The sequence below is a fragment of the Heptranchias perlo genome, chromosome 23 (genome assembly GCF_035084215.1).
Source record: "Heptranchias perlo isolate sHepPer1 chromosome 23, sHepPer1.hap1, whole genome shotgun sequence".
NCBI classification, from domain to species: Eukaryota; Metazoa; Chordata; class Chondrichthyes; order Hexanchiformes; family Hexanchidae; genus Heptranchias; species Heptranchias perlo.
The window spans coordinates 24,801,361-24,820,269 of NC_090347.1; the positions used below are offsets into that span (position 1 = coordinate 24,801,361).

At 40.2% G+C, this 18,909-nt stretch overlaps 1 protein-coding gene across 8 annotated transcripts in view; it reads right to left on the minus strand.

Annotated features, from left to right (window-relative positions):
- Window positions 1–18,909, minus strand: part of tnrc6c1 (trinucleotide repeat containing adaptor 6C1) — a 462,004-nt gene that overhangs the window by 121,595 nt on the left and 321,500 nt on the right. For all 8 annotated transcript variants that reach the window (XM_068004210.1, XM_068004207.1, XM_068004212.1 and 5 more), the window contains 2 exons: window positions 1,204–1,303; window positions 1,063–1,084 (listed from right to left, as the gene is read on the minus strand). In XM_068004210.1, coding sequence (XP_067860311.1) covers window positions 1,063–1,084; window positions 1,204–1,303 — 122 coding nt within the window. The remainder of the gene's footprint in view (window positions 1–1,062; window positions 1,085–1,203; window positions 1,304–18,909) is intronic.

Genomic DNA, 18,909 nt, shown 5'->3' on the forward strand with positions numbered 1-18,909 from the left:
TCCCAACATTAACATCCCTTGACTTGAGCTCACAAAAAGCCTGATTTTACATCAGACTTATCTCCAGCTTCATGTGGTGATTTTTTTTTGTTAAAAAGCTATGTATGCTTCAAAGCGTTTCTAAATCACAAATTAGAATTGGGGAGGAAGGGGCTTAGGGACACCAAATGGGTCATATGGATATCAACTGTCAATTTTTTTTTGTGCAGATCTGGAAAGACGAAAGAACAGCAAAACACTTTGGAAATAAATCACTTTGAAGTTTTGTTACCCGTGAGGTTTACTTGAGTCCTTTCGCCTTGCATTTATATTTTTGCTGCCGAAACAGAAACAAGCTGAAGCTTTAATATCCTATTTATGCAGTCAGGATACGCTGTGACTTTATAAAATACGTATGGGAATGTACACTTTCATGAAATGTATATATTAATTTCTTGCTTTTGGAAGCAACCCTGTGAACAAGGTGATGCCAGTGCTGTCAGAGATACCAAAACTTCTACAGGGAGCAGATTTGCCTCTTACCACAATATACTAACAGCAGCAAATGTAAACAGCTGCTACCACAGTACTTGGGTTGGGTCTTCCATTTACAGTCAGCCCATTAGCAGGTTGAGAGCTCGGCTTGCCCAAACAGGCCAACGATGTGCTTTAGCAATTGGGACTATGCACTAACTGCACATTTGTTGATTAGACTCAACTGCAAGGAGACCAGTTCAATGGGAAACAGCTTTATAGTATACGAGGTATTCAGAACAAATATTCCTAGGCTCACTATTCCATAAAACAGGTGAGACAGGAAACAGAACTGAAGACGAGGAATACTTTACATAAAAAGCCCATTATATCGCTCTTCATTTAAAAACCTAGAAAATAGCCCATTTTAATTGAGTATTTTTGATCAAAAGGACAATTATTGTATAGATATATCTATCTCAATGACTTTTTGAAAGTAGTAATGTTATACTTCATGATTGATCACATTATAGGAAAATGACACAGAAAGGAGCTTACATGGACAAGTTTACTGCCACAGAGAAGAATTAGCAGCAAATAATAACTAACCTTTGGTTTTATGTTCAGCAGCCTGAAAAAAAAAACAAAAAAGTTTATATAGAACTTGGTTGACTTTACCTACTTATACACACCAGAATAGCATATTTTCTATTAAGTATAAGCAAAGATGACCAATGTCAAATACACCACCTTTTTCTGAGCAGCTTCCTTCTTTTTCTTCTCTTCTTGCTTTTTCTTTTTCTTTTCTTCCATCAAACGGTCCTCTTCTTTAGTTTCTTGTTCTTTCTCACTATTTCATTAAACAAAACATTAAAAAAATTTGAAAAATTGAGTATTTAAAAACCTACAAGCAAAAATTAATAAACACAGAATTCTCAAATCATAACTCTGTACTGCAAGTTACAACTGCTGCAGTTCACACATTATAAAATGTCAATAATTGAAATATCAACAGTTAAATCACATAGTATTTCAAAGATTTACCGCTGGTCTTCTCCACAAATTTCTTGAACTATTGACACATAGTTAGCTTTATTTTACACTGCTCGAACAGCAATATAATGTGACTTCCAAAATTATGATTGCCAGATACTTCCAGGAATTTTAACATTACAAACATAGTAACAGTTCAACATTGTGGCAATTCATTTTCCTTCCAATTTTTGATCAAAATTATTTAGTATGGTGACTCAATTTTAAAGTTTATTAATAACTTTTGTTTGAACACTGGAAAAGTTCCTGTTTCAGTCTAAAATTCTTATGGGGAGTTCAAAACCATGGGCCATAAATATAAAATAGTCACTAATAAATCCATTAAGGAATTCAGAAGAAACTTCTTACTCAGAGTGGCGAGAATGAGGAACTCGCTACCAGTCGTTGAGGCGAATAGCACAGGCGCATTTAAGGGTACATGAGGGTGAATGGAATAGAAAGATATGTTGATAGGGCAAGATGAAATAAAGAGAGTGGGAGGGGGCTCGTGTGGCGCATAAACACTGGCCGGTTTCTGTGCTGTAAATTCTATGCAACTAGATAGCATAATGACATATAATGAGGCTACCTTTCCCACCCATTTTCAACATCAGTTCTCTAATTTGAGTCATTTGTTCTAGACTACAAAACATGAAATGTGATACACCTTTTATGTATCTGCATTCTCATTTACGATTAATTCTAAGCAAACTTCATTTCAGTAAAATTGCTCTAATAATCAGCTACAGAACTGTTCAAGAAAACCTTCAAAATGTAAGAAGTTGTATTACTGTAGTTAACAATCTCCTATTTTGGGGTAATTTAAAGGACGTGCAAGTTAAAAAGACGCCAGTTTTTTTTATACCCGGACAAAAAGAGATACACCCCCTCATTGTTCAACCTCCGCTCGAAACTGGGGAATTCCCAAGCAGTCTATGGTCTGTTCTTAGAGACTCATGCAACACAAACTGCTGCTCTTATTCCTTTCCCCCCCTCTCCCAGCATGGCAAACTGGCCACAAGAAGCATCAACCACAACTGATAGGACCATCAGGGTCCCTTTTGCCCCCAACCCCAAGGCGAAACAAACTGCCTCAGGCCATCAAGCCTCAGTGCAAACACAATCAGAATATGCTGTGACTTCATAAAATATGTATAGGAATGTACATGGAAATGTACACCGAAGTGTACAATGACCTAAACATATGTAAGGAATCTTACAACACCAGGTTAAAGTCTAACTGTTTTATTTGAAAACCACAAGCTTTCGGAGGCTTTCTCCTTCGTCAGGTGAGTGAGTGTGGGATTCCATGGAAGGTTAGCGCATTTATAGTCTGAGAACAATACCTGGTGATTACAGATAATCTTTCCAACTGCCCGTTGTCAAGGCAATCAAAGTGTTCAGACAGAGTGATGTTGCCTACAGGACCACCGAATATACAAACGGCCAGAACAAAAGACAGAGAGAAACATCCGAAAAGAAAGAGAATGACCCGTTGTATTAAAAACAGAAAACTTTTTTTCGCTAGTGGGGTTACGTGTAGCGTGACATGAACCCAAGATCCCGGTTGAGGCCGTCCTCATGGGTGCGGAACTTGGCTATCAATTTCTGCTCGACGATTTTGCGTTGTCGTGTGTCTCGAAGGCCGCCTTGGAGAACGCTTACCCGAAGATCGGTGGCTGAATGTCCTTGACTGCTGAAGTGTTCCCCGACTGGGAGGGAACCCTCCTGTTTGGTGATTGTTGCGCGGTGTCCGTTTTTCCGTTGTCGCAGCGTCTGCATGGTCTCGCCAATGTACCATGCTCCGGGGCATCCTTTCCTGCAACGTATGAGGTAGACAACGTTGGCCGAGTCACAGGAGTATGAACCATGTACCTGGTGTCCTCTCGTGTGATGGTGGTGTCTGTGTCGATCATCTGGCATGTCTTGCAGAGGCTGCCGTGGCAGGGTTGTGTGGTGTCGTGGATGCTGTTCTCCTGAAAGCTGGGTAATTTGCTGCGAACGATTCGCAGCAAATTACCCAGCTTTCAGGAGAACAGCATCCACGACACCACACAACCCTGCCACGGCAGCCTCTGCAAGACATGCCAGATGATCGACACAGACACCACCATCACACGAGAGGACACCAGGTACATGGTTCATACTCCTGTGACTCGGCCAACGTTGTCTACCTCATACGTTGCAGGAAAGGATGCCCCGGAGCATGGTACATTGGCGAGACCATGCAGACGCTGCGACAACGGAAAAACGGACACCGCGCAACAATCACCAAACAGGAGGGTTCCCTCCCAGTCGGGGAACACTTCAGCAGTCAAGGACATTCAGCCACCGATCTTCGGGTAAGCGTTCTCCAAGGCGGCCTTCGAGACACACGACAACGCAAAATCGTCGAGCAGAAATTGATAGCCAAGTTCCGCACCCATGAGGACGGCCTCAACCGGGATCTTGGGTTCATGTCACGCTACACGTAACCCCACTAGCGAAAAAAAGTTTTCTGTTTTTAATACAACGGGTCATTCTCTGTCTTTTTCTTTTCGGATGTTTCTCTCTGTCTTTTGTTCTGGCCGTTTGTATATTCGGTGGTCCTGTAGGCAACATCACACTGTCTGAACACTTTGATTGCCTTGACAACGGGCAGTTGGAACGATTATCTGTAATCACCAGGTATTGTTCTGACTATAAATGCGCTAACCTTCCATGGAATCCAACACTCACTCACCTGACGAAGGAGAAAGCCTCCGAAAGCTTGTGATTTTCAAATAAAACAGTTAGACTATAACCTGGTGTTGTAAGATTCCTTACATTTGTCAACCCCAGTCCATCACCGGCATCTCCACATCATGGCTAAACATATGTGAATGTACACTTGATTGTATAAGTGCTTCATAAAATATATGAATATACAACTATATGTCTAATAACTTCATAAAGTATGTGAATGTATTTTCTTAAACAAAAGCATAAATCCTTTATACCAATGTGATGTCATTATTGACAGCAGATTGCTATGCATGCTGGGAGCTGTAGTTAAAGACATTCATTGTTATGTTTGTTGTCGGTTTACAAACCTAACGTAATAACAGATGACACAAGATGATTCAGAGTTGTTATTTTTGGCAAGTTTTTGTAGATAATTATTTAAATTGGGAAATACAGATGGACTTTCAGTTAGATACAGGATCACTGAACAATAAAAGGAGCAAGTTACTTGGAATATTATTCCATGCTTTAACTAGTAACTGCATAACCCACAGGCCAATAGACTTATGTGGGTCAATCTGCTACAATTTTTCCCTAAATCCCCAAAACTCAATCTTATTAAATGCACAGCTCAACATATCAAATCATATTCTTCACACACACACACACACACACACACATCATAACACAACTTAAATAAAGCATTCCACTTGAGCTTACTGTAATGTAACCCTTGGGTTTTCAAATTGCAGTTTCTGAAACCCACAAGGTCCTCAAGGTCATGAGATTTCTGTATTTGTTAACTTATTGGTCTACTCCACTCAATTCAAATTATAATACAAATTGTTTTTAAACATTAAAATTCCCACTTCGCTGTGTTATATTGCTTAATTTAAAATGGTTTGAATTTGCAAAATAAAGCCTTTGAATTATCAAGTAAACTGTAGCACACTATTTCTTTGCAATATACTACTTTTTGTTGCTGAATACTAAAAAAGTCTTCTTCAAAAGAAGATGAGGCCTAAATTTGGTGCAAACTTGCACCATAATAATGGCATAGCTATGGAGTACAACATTTATCAGCCAGAGTTTGCTGGCAAAATAACAGAGTTTAAACGAGATGGAGGAGCAAAGGGTGCAGAAAAACAAATCACTAAAAGTAGCGACGCAGATTAATAAGGCCAATCAAGCACTAGGATTCATTTCTAGAGGGATAGAATTGAAAAGCAAAGAAGTTATGTTAAACTTGTATAGAACCTTGGTTAAACCATAGCTTTATTGTGCACAATTCTAGTCTCCATATTATATAAAAGAAAATAGAGAGGCATTATAAAGGGTGCAAAGAAGATTCACAAGGATGATACCAGAACTGTGAGGATATTGTTATCGGGAAAGGCTGAACAGGTTGGGCCACTTTTCTCCAGAAAAGAGAAGGCTGAGGGGTGACCTGATAGAGGTCTTTAAGATAGTGATAATTGGTAGACGTAGAGAAAATGTTTCCACTTGTGGGGAGTCCAAAACTAAAGGTCATAAATATAAAATATTTGCTAATAAATCCAATAGGGAATTCAGGAGAAACTTCTTCATCCAAAGAGTGATAAGAATGTGGAACGTGCTACCACAAGGAGTGGTTGAGGCAAATAGCATAGGTGCATTTAAGGGGAAGCTAGATAAGCATATGGGGTGGGGGGGGGGGGGGGGGGAAGGGGAGGGAGAGAGAGAAGCAAATAGAAAAGGTATCCTGGTAGGATTAGATGAAGTCGGGAGGGAGGAGGAGACTCGTGTGGAGTACAAATGCTGCATAGACCATCTGAGCCGAATGACCTGTTTCTGTGCTGCAGTTTCGATATAACTCTATGTAATGTGCATGCCATTATGAGTGTGTAATTGTCCAGAAATTTGTGGCAATAAAGAGATACGCCACGAGTTGTGAATCATCACACATTTGCGCCGCTCCGGAAACGGCAGTTCGCCGTCAGTTTCGACGTGAGTTTCAAGAAATTGCTGCATTTTTGCATTAATTACCAATTAAACTTGCTACAGAAAGTTAGGGCTGATACTTAACAGTGTAAGGACCCTTTTTAATTAATAGATTTAGGTTCCTGCAATACCACTCAACGTCTCCAGCCCAGAAAGGGAAGAATTTTTAAAATTTAAGTTTTTTTTCTTACTTTTCCTTTTTGTCTCTTAACCAATCTTTCTTTCCCTCTCTTTCTGTGCCTGATTTGACTCCATCACTCTATTTCCTTCTCTGTCATTCCCGTTTCTTTCTCGATCCTTAAATCTTATTGGCTATGGAAATAGACTGTTGGTCCCGTTGTTCACCAAGCTCCCGGATGACACTTTGACCTTGTTGTGCATTATCAGCTCATGCTTCCAGCAATTTGCAGCGCAAAACTTTCTCTAGCTGAAGGGTGAGGGAAGAAGTCTAACTAACAGGGCCCCCACAATGCCCCGCTCCAGCAAATTCTGGACCATTATGGTACAGAAGTTCCAGGAAATCCTGGCGGCGTGACGTGTGCCATTACTTATAGCATGCCATAATTTGCTCAGACTATTGCCCACTCCACAAAGATCCTTGCTGAAATGTTGAACTATTAGCTAAGCCCCAACTAAAATCATTGGCAAGATCGAGTTTGTTGAATTAACACCACTGTGATCGTCACAACCACTAAGACCATTGCAGAATGGCGCTGGTGGGCTCAGTGTATTTGGTGCAAACACAGGAATTGTAGTTTATTATTTAGGTTAAATATAAATAAAGAGCCACATAAAAGATTATTGCTCAAGATAAAGAATCACTGGATTGGGGGTAATATTCTGGAATGGGTGGAGGATTGGTTATCTAACAGGAAGCAGAGAGTTGGGATAAATGGTTCATTCTCGGACTGGCAACCAGTAGCCAGTGGTGTTCCGCAGGGGTCGGTGCTGGGTCCCCAACTCTTTACAATCTATGTCAACGATTTGGAGGAGGGAACCGAGTGTAACGTATCAAAGTTTGCAGATGATACAAAGATGGGAGGGAAAGTAGAGAGTGAGGAGGACATAAAAAACCTACAAGGGGATATAGACAAGCTGGGTGAGTGGGCGGAGATTTGGCAGATGCAATACAATATTGGAAAATGTGAGGTTATGCACTTTGGCAGGAAAAATCAGAGAGCAAGTTATTATCTTGATGGCAAGAGACTGGAAAGTACTGCAGTGCAAAGGGATCTGGGGGTCCTAGTGCAAGAAAATCAAAAAGTTAGTATGCAGGTGCAGCAGGTGATCAAGAAGGCCAACAGAATGTTGGCTTTTATTGCTAGGGGGATAGAATATAAAAACAGGGAGGTATTGCTGCAGTTATATAAGGTATTGGTGAGACCGCACCTGGAATACTGCATACAGTTTTGGTGTCCATACTTAAGAAAAGACATACTTGCTCTTGAGGCAGTACAAAGAAGGTTCACTCGGTTAATCCCGGGGATGAGGGGGTGGACATATGAGGAGAGGTTGAGTAGATTGGGACTCTACTCATTGGAGTTCAGAAGAATGAGAGGCGATCTTATTGAAACATATAAGATTGTGAAGGGGCTTGATCGGGTGGATGCGGTAAGGATGGGTGAAACTAGAACTAGGGGGCATAATCTTAGAATAAGGGGCTGCTCTTTCAAAACTGAGATGAGGAGAAACTTCTTCACTCAGAGGGTCGTAGGTCTGTGGAATTTGCTGCCCCAGGAAGCTGTGGAAGCTACATCATTAAATAAATTTAAAACAGAAATAGACAGTTTCCTAGAAGTAAAGGGAATTAGGGGTTACGGGAAGCGGGCAGGAAATTGGACATGAATTTAGATTTGAGGTTAGGATCAGATCAGCCATGATCTTATTGAATGGCGGAGCAGGCTCGAGGGGCCGATTGGCCAACTCCTGCTCCTATTTCTTATGTTCTTATTAAGAAATAATTGCGTTACTCTCATTAGGTGCTTTTTTCCATTATTCAGTGTGGCAGCTCTGACAGTGTCAAAAGGTCACTGATGCAAGGTGCAAACCAAAAAAATATATATATCTGGGGTAGCAGGTTGCTGGTTCCTAGCCTTAAACTACCATTAAAAAATGTAATTTGTATAGTTAATCCTATTCGTTCCATTACTTAAGTGAATTAATATAGTGAAGGGGAAAAAAAGTGTACTTTGACACAAAAATGTGAATGATGAATTCCAGAAACTACTGTAAAACAAAACTCATTTACTGCACTTCCATTCTCCGATGAAAAGCCAGAACTCATGCTCAACATATTTCTTTCCTCACTTAACCACAATCACAGTTGCGCAGAGTAGGAAAGAGAGAAAATGTCCCTTCTTTCAAGCAATCTAACCTAATAAGCAGAATGATCAATCATTGCTAGGACATTCCAATCTGGGTTTCTACCTGTGTAATTTCTATTACTTGAAATATATAAGCATTTCCTTCTAATAACAACTTACATAATACTTTACAGCCATGTATCTTATAAAAAAAAGAGGGCTTACAGTAAATAGATAGCAAGGAAATCAAAGTCCAAAACTGTCTCTTGCATTATTTGCTCCATTTCAAATACAAGATTAAAAGATCCCCGAGTGAAAGGATTTCGGGCAACAGTGATGTGAAAACCAATTTGAAGTTTTCAAGCAGAGGTGCAGTAAAATGCAGGAACATGAACAGGATGTGGTTTTCTCAGAACTAACTTGAACTGAATTGCTCAGTACGCTCTGAAAATATACAATAACTTGTACACCACAAAATGGGTAATTTGACAACCACAATTTGAAAAAACCTATCACCTTTTTTTACTATTCTTGTCATGCCTTCCCATGAAACAAATCTTGCTACATATTCAAAGAATTGAAATTTTACTCTCTTCTGCCGTTTCTTCATTTTTTTTCATATTGTAAAGGAATGGTACTGGTAGGAGCAAGCAAGCAACATGCTCTTCAGCCACAGAGATTCTTGGGTGACCTAAAATGATTCTCCATTTTTGGAGGGTGGGGGGGGGGGGGGGGGGAAGAATGGAAAAGGAATATCAAGAATTTGACACACTTGGCCATGACAAACAAACCTCCACTATCCAGAAAATGGTGGAGGCAAATCCATGCCTTACCTGTCTATTGCAGCATGATGTGGAGATGCCGGTGATGGACTGGGGTTGACAATTGTAAACAATTTTACAACACCAAGTTATAGTCCAGCAATTTTATTTTAAATTCACAAGCTTTCGGAGGCTTCCTCCTTCGTCAGGTAAATGTTCCTGACATTTACCTGACGAAGGAGGAAGCCTCCGAAAGCTTGTGAATTTAAAATAAAATTGCTGGACTATAACTTGGTATTGCAGCATGGCCATTATTTAAGTGGTTATAAGATAGATTAATAGAAACATGATACTTTATTTCAAAGTTCATGCAAAACCTTAAATCTACAAAATCATTTTCACCGTGAATGAAAAAAAGATGATTCCTTCTCCCGACAGTGGCTGTGCAACATAAACATTAGAAATCTGGTAAATGGAGTACTTTTTAGGAACTAGAATTGCACATTAAATCTAATGCGGTCACTGCTAAACAGCTAATTATCAAACGTCACACAACCGGCTCAGCACTGAAACTGTTAAGTGTGCTTCAAAGAGTGAAAAGTATCCTCCATGGTGTGCTTCTTCATGAAAATTATGGGAAACTTGAGCATTTTATGTTGTTTGACCCTTTCTTTGTTAAAAGGTTTTTCATTTAAGAGTGCACATTGGACTGTATCGATGGATCATTGTTCCAAATTACAGCACCACACCTGCAACATTTTCAGTTACTGAGCAATGTACACTTCTGGATGCTGTTAATGCTTATTACCCCCATACAATAACTCAAAAAAGTTCTTGGAAGAAATAAACACTATTCTCTTAGCATCAGGCCCGAAAAATCTAGTGATTTTGGCCAACTTAATAAAATGGTTATTTTTTAAAATGATTCCCACAGCTGAATGACATTACGTGTCGATTCCTTGGGATCCCCCCCACCAACAGCTTCCAATAGGCCAGAGAAGGGGCAGCAGTTTGTAAAAATAAATGGGAGAAGAGTATATGGACCATCGATCTCAAATACCCCTAATGTAAAATTACCTTCAACTGGTCGAACTGCCATAGCATTTCACATGGGGAGTCAAGACCAAGTGCAGTTAAATGGCAGAGGGTAATTGGATCAAGGTACGCAGATTTAATTCAGCCCTCATCTTAGTCATACATTCTGTCCTTATTTTTAGATTTCCATTATATAAATTCCTATGTTCACATTTATAATGAAAACTGCCTATGTAAACTTAGCACATTATAATTATATTCCTTTGTGAATGGCATGCACATCCACTGGTGAGAGGATGTAATTATAGTGTGACAAGTTTGCATAGGCAGTTTCCATTCGAAACATGGACACAGGAATTTATCGTGGAAAAAGTTGACAAGAGGTATGCACAGACATAACATTGCCAGTCAATCTCAGGATAAGGAGTCGGTCATTTAGAACTGAGATGAGGAAATGTTTCTTCACTCAGTGTTGTGAATCTCTGGAATTCTCTACCCCAGAGGGCTGTGGATGCTCAGTTGTCAAGTATATTCAAGACTGAGATTGATAGATTTTTGGACACGAAGGGAATCAAGGGATATAGGGATAGGGTGGGAAAGTGAAGATGAGGTGGAAGATCAGCCATGATCTTAATGAATGGCGGAGCAGGTTTGAGGGGCCATATGGCCTACTCCTGCTCCTATTTCTTATGTTTTTATCTCCTTTGGTGTTGCACATGAAGATATCAGAGAATATGGTCACTCTGTTGCTCGTCTTTGATGTCTTCATGTTACTGTTTCTATCTCTTCTCTTGTACATCTCTTCCCCTTAACCCTGTTTGCTTCTTTCTGCCCTCTTCTGTTTCTCTCTCGCTATTCAATTTTGAACTGAGGTTTGGAATTCTGAATAAAAAATTCCTGAATTTAAAAATGATTTCTTCAATTTAAAATGCTTAAATACACAAAGTACTGTTGCAGAGATATTTGTTTTAAAAAAATTAAATATTTCATTTCAGACAACATTTAACTCAAGTCTCAAGTATTTCTTATCCTTTGCTACAAAAAGTCACACCTTCAACAGCTGGACAGCTATGAGAGATCTACATGTCATTTTCCGTATACATAATTTGACAAAGAATTTGTACAACTCCATTACACAAAGACAGAATGCCTTTAACTTCCTAGGACAAAATGGCTTTTCACTCATCAGTTAGATATAAATTAAGTCACCTTCTTAACTTCATTTTATGAGTTTCTGGTATGCCAATATAAATTATTTTACACTGAAAAAACTAACTGTGGCCTAACTGTTGCCTGAACAGATAAATGGTCCTGTCTGAAACACAGTTTAAAAAGCAGTAGTACTTTAAAATTAAAAAAAGTTAACATTTCTCCCATCTACCTTTAAAGTGCACTCATTAAGCAAGAGATATGCTGGAGGGCATTTTACAATTTTTGCTTCTGTTTACCGAACAATGTAATTTAACCACAACTTTAAAACACCAGCCTCCCACGCCTGCAATCTATATGGTCTTTAGTGAGATTTCTAAAGGTTGTGTCATCCTGCAGAAGCCAAATGGGCCCAGTATGAAACTGGCCAAAACTGATCCCGGTTCAGAAGGGATCACAGAAAGGATAATTTTCAGTATATTGTGAAGGACTCATATCAAGATCTCAAGAGTCAATGGCACAGTGCTACCCAAGGGTAAACTACCTCAGCCCCCATTTACTGCTGTATTCCATTTACCATGGCCACATAATCTGACAATATAAAAAATAAATACAATAGTTTTACAAAAGAGACAAGGAAGACTAAAGCTTCTTGAAAGCAATCTTTTGAAGGATTCACTGAATCATAGGGCAATACAGTCAAATGTACCTTCATGGATAGTGCAGAACAAATTAGTTTCACCTAGCCACAATATGCCAAAAATAGTGGCATTGCTGTGGAACATTTCAGATTTTTACTGCTGCAAACAAAAACATTTTGATCACAAAATGCATTTATCAAGAACATGAAGATTACCTGCTCGGTAATTAGTTAAAAAATTTTGTACCTCACTGGGCTACTATTGAATCTGGAGCAACAAAAAAAAAACCCACATACCTCAATTCGCAAATTTAGCACCACCTGAATTATCTAGCATTTTCTATTACCCATTCCTGAAAGTCAGATTTGCTAATTTTAAAATTAAACCCCATAAACTCCCCCTCCCAACTTAGCTGAAATCGTAACACAAATGGAGGAAGTTTGGCAAACAGCAAGGAGGACAGTAAAGGACTTCAGGAGGACATACAGGTAGTAGCGGAGTTTTATGTAGAAAAGTGTGACAGTACATTTTGGTGGGGAAAACAAGGAGTTTATATTCAAATGGAAAGACACACAAGTCTGTGAACAAACAAGATAGACCTCTGTTTTCAAAACTTAATTCCCTGATAGTGCAAGTGCAGGTAAATAAAGCCATTTAACAGGCCAATGTTTTGGGTTTGTTAAATTAGATGCAGAGTACAAGAGTAAAGAGGTTATGATTATTTTGTACACGGCAACGTTTAGGCCACAGTTAGAGTACTCTGCAGTTTGGGCACCCCATTACAGAAAGGGCATTAAAGCAATAGAAAGCGTACACTGTAAATCCATCAGAATAATGCCAGGGACGGGAAATTATAGTTATAGGGAGAGATTTGAGATATTGAGATTATTTTCGCTGGAGCAAAGACAGCAATTTGAAAAAGGTTTTTAAAATTCTGAAAGATTTTGATGGGATGAATACGGAATTACTCTTCTGGTTGAGGAATCAGCGACAAGGATCCATCAATTTAAAACAGTCACTAAGAATATGGAGAGAGATTAGAGGAAATTTCTTTATGCAGAGGGTTGTTGGAGCATGGAATGTTTTTGCACAGGTTGAGGATCAGGCCATTGTATCTTTTAAGGGAAAAGTATTTAAAGCAGAAAAAAAATGCAGAGACATAGAGCAAGCTGGGTAGTGGGATAGTAGGATCAGCACAAACATGATGGCTTCAAGCTCTATGAAGCAGGACTGGGTTCCACAGCTGGCGACAGGGTTGCTGGATGAAAGCAAATTGAGGATGTGACTCTGTCTAGGCAGCATCTCGCTCTCAGGAGCCGAAGAGGCTTCTGCTATACCTCTGCATCCTCAATCTTGTGTTGGTGCTAATAGTTATTATAAAAAGGGTCAAAAGGTCTGATACATACAGAAACCCATTACCGTGTTTAGAAGTCTCCAAATCAAGCAACTGCGAAATCTACATTCACCTGTGGGGTTTCTGTTTGTTCAATATGCATTGCAAAGATCTTACGTGCAGGTTAGCAGAACCAAAGGTTTAGAGACCCCCAAGCATGCACATGGTTACTGCCGGAGTTTAAATGCTAAAATTGAAATACTAAAATTGCACAGCTTACCAGATGTTTTCCTCTGGTGTCCACAAAGAACCACTAAACCCAGTGAGGCATTGGTTTGCAGGATTTTCAGGAGCATCCAGGAAAGAAGGTCTGCCCTCCTTTAGTGAGCCAGCATGGCCAGCCAATAGTGTCCTGAAGTACTGACGGCCTGCATGGTTCAATTGTTGAATTATAAATTGTCCATAAAGGGTTGACTTGGTTCGCAGCTTCCATCACCAAGCATGTCACCTGGAGGCCACCACAATCTCAGACACTCTGTTTACACACCCCCACTCAACCTACCAGGATGATAGTTACTACGTGGTCATTAGACAACTGACAAACAGGGGTTTTAACCCTTACTAGGTGGACAGTATCTACAAAGAGTTCCTCGCAAATGGCATGGTAAACCGCACAATTTGACCATAAGATGTACGAGTAAGTTGCCACCAACCCCCTGACCACAGCAAGACACACGCCATATCCCACTAAATGTTGGTTCCACCACTTGAAGGTAGACCTTCAGCAGCATCTGCTTACCTCTCTGCAACCCAAACATCGTAGGTATTTGCAGCCAAGAGCATGAGTCCCGAAGGCTATGTTGCCTACCTGGTGCCAGGGTTAAGGACATCTTCTCCGGGCTGGAGAAGAACTTGGAGTGGGAGGGAGAGATCCAGTTGTCGTGGTCCACGTAAGTCCCAATGACATAAGTAGGACTAAGAAAAAAGTTCTGCTGGGAGAGTTGGAGCAGCTAGGGAATAAATTAAAAAGCAGAACCAAAAAAGGTAATAATCTCTGGATTATTACCTGAGCCATGAGCAAATTGGCATAGGGTCAATAGGATCAGGGAGATGAACGTGTGGCTCAAAGACTGGTGAGGGAGAACTGGGTTTTGATTCGTGGGGCACTGGCACCAATACTGGGAAAGAGACAGCTGTTCCATTGAGACTGACTACACCTGAACCATGCTGGGACCAGAGTTCCAGCCAATCGAATAACTAGGGAGGTAAATAGGACTTTAAACTAAATAGGCCGGGGGGGGGGGGGCGGGGGAGAAGAGAAAGAAAGGGTCCTGGTGGAGAGAAATCTAGAATGCTAAAGAGAAAAGACAAGGAAGCAGTGCAAGAAAGTGATTGGGGTAAGGATAAGCAGACTGTGTCAGGAAGGGACAGAGCGTACAAACAAAGAGTGCACTAACAAATAGGGCAAGAAAAAATGGTAGTACATAGTACAAAAAAATGTTAAGATGTCTAAAAATGTTAAAAAGACAGAGCTAATGGCACTGTATCTGAATGCACAAAGCATTCGTAATAAGGTAGACACATTAACAGTGCAAATAGATATAAACGAATACAATATAATTGCAATCACAGAGACATGGCTGCAGGGTGACCAAGGCTGGAAGCTGAATATCCATGGGAATTCCATATTTAGGAAGGATAGGCAAAAAAGAAAAAGGAGGTGGGGTGGCATTATTAGTAAAGGATGAAATCAGAGCAATAGTAAGAAAGGATATTGGCTCAGAAAATCAAGATGTAGAATCAGTCTGGGTGGAGTTAAGAAGCACCAAGGGGCAGAAAACACTGGTGGGAGTTGTCTATACGCCTCCAAACAGTAGTGGTAATGTAGGGGACAGTATCAAACAGGAAATTAGAGATGCATGTAACAAGGATACTACAGTAATCATGGGTGACTTTAGTCTACATATAAACTGGCCAAACCAAATTAGCAATAATACTGTGGAGGATGAATTCCTGGAGTGTGTACGAGATGGTTTTTTAGACCAGTACGTTGAGGAGCCAACTAAGGAATAGGCTATCCTTGATTGGGTACTGTGCAATGAGAAGGGGTTAATTAATAATAGCGTTGTGCAGGGTCCTTTATAGAAGAGTGACCATAACATGATAGAATTCTTCATTAAGATGGAAAGTGAAGTAGTTCAATCCAAAACTAGGGTCCTAAATCTAAACAAAAGGAAACTACGAATGTATGAGAAGTGAGTTGGCTGTGATAGATTGGGCAGATTCATTAAAAGGCATGATGGTGGATAGGCAATGGCTAACATTTAAGGAACAAATGCATGAATTGCAACAATTATACATTCCTTTCTGGCACAAAAACACAAGAGGAAAAGCAGCCCAACCATGGCTGACAAAAGAATAGAAATAAAATCTAAAGAGGAGTCAAATAAGACGCCAGAAAAAGTAGCAAGCGTGAGGAATGGAAGCAGTTTAGAATTCAGCAAAAAAGGACCAAGAGATTGATTAAGAGGGGAAAAATAGAGTATGAAAGTAAACTTGCAAGGAACATAAAAGCGGACTGTAAAAGCTTCTATGTAAAAAGAAAAAGATTAGTGAAGACAAATATAGGTCCCTTACAGTCAGAAACGGGAGAATTTATAATGGGGAACAAGGAAATGGCAGAGCGATTAAACACATACTTTGGTTCTGTCTTCATGGAAGAGGACACAAATAACTTCCCAGAAATGCTAGGGAATCAAGGGTCTAGTGAGAAGGAGGAATTAAAAGAAAGTAGTATTAGTAAAAAAATAATGCTGGAGAAATTAATGGGACTGAAAGCCAATAAATCCCTAGGGCCTGATAATCTGCATCCCAGAGTACTAAAAGAGGTAGCCATGGAAATAGTGGATGCATTGGTTGTCATCTTCCAAAATTCTATAGATTATGGAACGGTTCCTGCAGATTGGACGGTGGCAAATATAACCCCACTATTTAAAAAAGGAGGGAGAGAGAAAACAGGGAACTACAGACCGGTTAGCCTAACATCAGTAATAGGGAAAATGCTAGAGTCTATTATAAAAGGATGTGATAACAGGACACTTAGAAAATATCAACGGGATTAGACAAAGTCAATATGGATCTATGAAAGGGAAATCGTATTTGACAAACCTACTGGAGTTTTTTGAGGATGTAACTGGTAGAATAGATAAAGGAGAAACCAGTGGATGTGGTGTATTTGGATTTTCAGAAGTCCTTTGATAAAGTTCCACATAAGAGATTAGTGTGCAAAATTAAAGCACATGGGATTGGCAGTAATATACTGGCATGGTTTGAAAATTGGTTAATAGACAGGAAACAGAGAGTAGGAATAAATGGGCCCTTTTTGGGGTGGCAGGCAGTGACTAGTGGGGTACCGCAGGGATCAGTGCTTGGGCCTCAGCTATTCACAATATATATATCAATGATTTGGATGAGGGAACTAAATGTAATATTTCCAAGACACAAAACTAGGTGGGATTGTGAGTTGTGAGGAGGATGAAAAAAGGCTTCAAGGCGATTTAGACAAGTGAAGTTATCCACTTCGGAAGGAAAATCAGAAAGGCAGAGTGTTATTTAAATGATGATAGATTGGGAAATGTTGATGTACAAAAGGGACCTGAGTGTCGTTGTACACCAGTCACTGAAAGCAATCATGCAGTTGCAGCAGTTAGGAAGGCAAATGGCATGTTGGCCTTCATTGCAAGAGGATCTGAGTATAGGAGCAAGGATGTCTTACTGCAGTAATACAGGGCCTTGGTGAGACCACACCTGGATTATTGTGTGCAGTTTTGGTCTCATTACGCAAGAAAGGATATACTTGCCATAGAGAGAGTGCAACGAAGCTTCACCAGACTGATTCCTGGGATGGCGTCGTATGAGGACAGACTGGGTCAACTAGACCTGTATTCACTAGAGTTTAGAAGAATGAGAATGGATCTCAATGAAACGCATAAAATTCTGACAGGGCTAAATAGACTAGACGCAGGGAGGACGTTTCCCCTGGTTAGGGGATTTAGAACGAATGGTCAGAGTCTCAGGATATGGGATAGGACATTTAGGACTGAGATGAGAAGAAATTTCTTCACTCAGAGGGTAGTAAACCTGTGGAATTCTCTACCACAGGAGGCTGTGGAGGCCAAGTCACTGAATATATTTAAGAAGGAGATAGATAGATTTCTAGACACAAACAGCATCAAGGGGTATGGGGAAGAGAGCAGGAATAGGGTATTGAGATAGAGGATCAGCCATGATCATACTGAATGGCAGAGCAGGCTCGAAGGGCAAATGGCCTACTCCTGCTCCTATTTTCTATGTTTCTATGTACTGAGCCCTGTTGTTTCAAATCTTCATTTCCTCACAAGCTATATAATGGACATTTGCTTTCTACATTCTAGAGGACCTACACAGAGCAGCTTGCATCATACCAACTGCCTTGATAGTCTCGATATCCAACTCTAATGTTGCATGCCAGGCTTACTCCCCGACTATTACTTAATCCAGGGACTCACGTGAGGGTCTTCGGTAAAGAGGCATATCTGTCATAAGGCTGACTTCCCCTTCCAAAGTACCCAGCAACAGGTTGGTGTGGGCCAGAGCTCTCCCTTCCTGCAGATACTCACCCTTTTTGCCATAATCCACCTCACAAATTGGTCCTAGATCTTGCACCTGGGCCAGGGAAACCTCTTTCATCGCATGCCTAAAAGTTCTGACTCATGAAGAATGCCAAGGTACCAATATGAATCAACATTTGAGACTGATGTCTCTTGATATTTTCCTAATAGTACCACTGAGATCCCTTCTTGAGCCATGAAAGTCCACATGAATCTCACTTGGAGCATCCACTCTGGTTTTCTCACTGTTTAAGAATAGCGATGCAGTAGTCTATGCTCGTCAGGTAAAGAAAAAACAGCCAAGCCGGGCGGCCAGGAGATAAGAAAGAGGCCGAGGCCACAGAACGAAAATGCGGCTAGATACTATGCGACCAATAATGCACTAATCGCCACATGGTGAACACAGACCAATCAGCACACGACAGCTTACTACAAAAGGACACTTTTTAAATATATGCAAGAAGTTGTTGCAATCTCTAAACACAATTACTTGAGCATCATCTCACATTAGGTGGTGTTACTTCATTGCTCTGTCAAATACTACAACATGAGTATAAAAAAACATATTTTACGAATGCTTCATGATGTAGGTCAATGGAGAGGGAACAAAGATAGAATTATGCCTACAATCGTGAGTTTTGCAAAAGAGTAGAAATTTTTGGGGGGGGGGGGGAAAGAGGGGAAGAGAAAGCGAGTGGATTGTGACTTTTCTATTTATTTTAGCATCGCACATTTAACGAAGAGATTTAAAACTACTCACAGCGAAGAGAAAAAAAATAGCAGGACTGTATAACATCTCTTACAGTGAACAGCTATCCATTTCAAGCACTGTTTGACAAAACACCTTCTCTAACTATTTAGTCTTTCAGA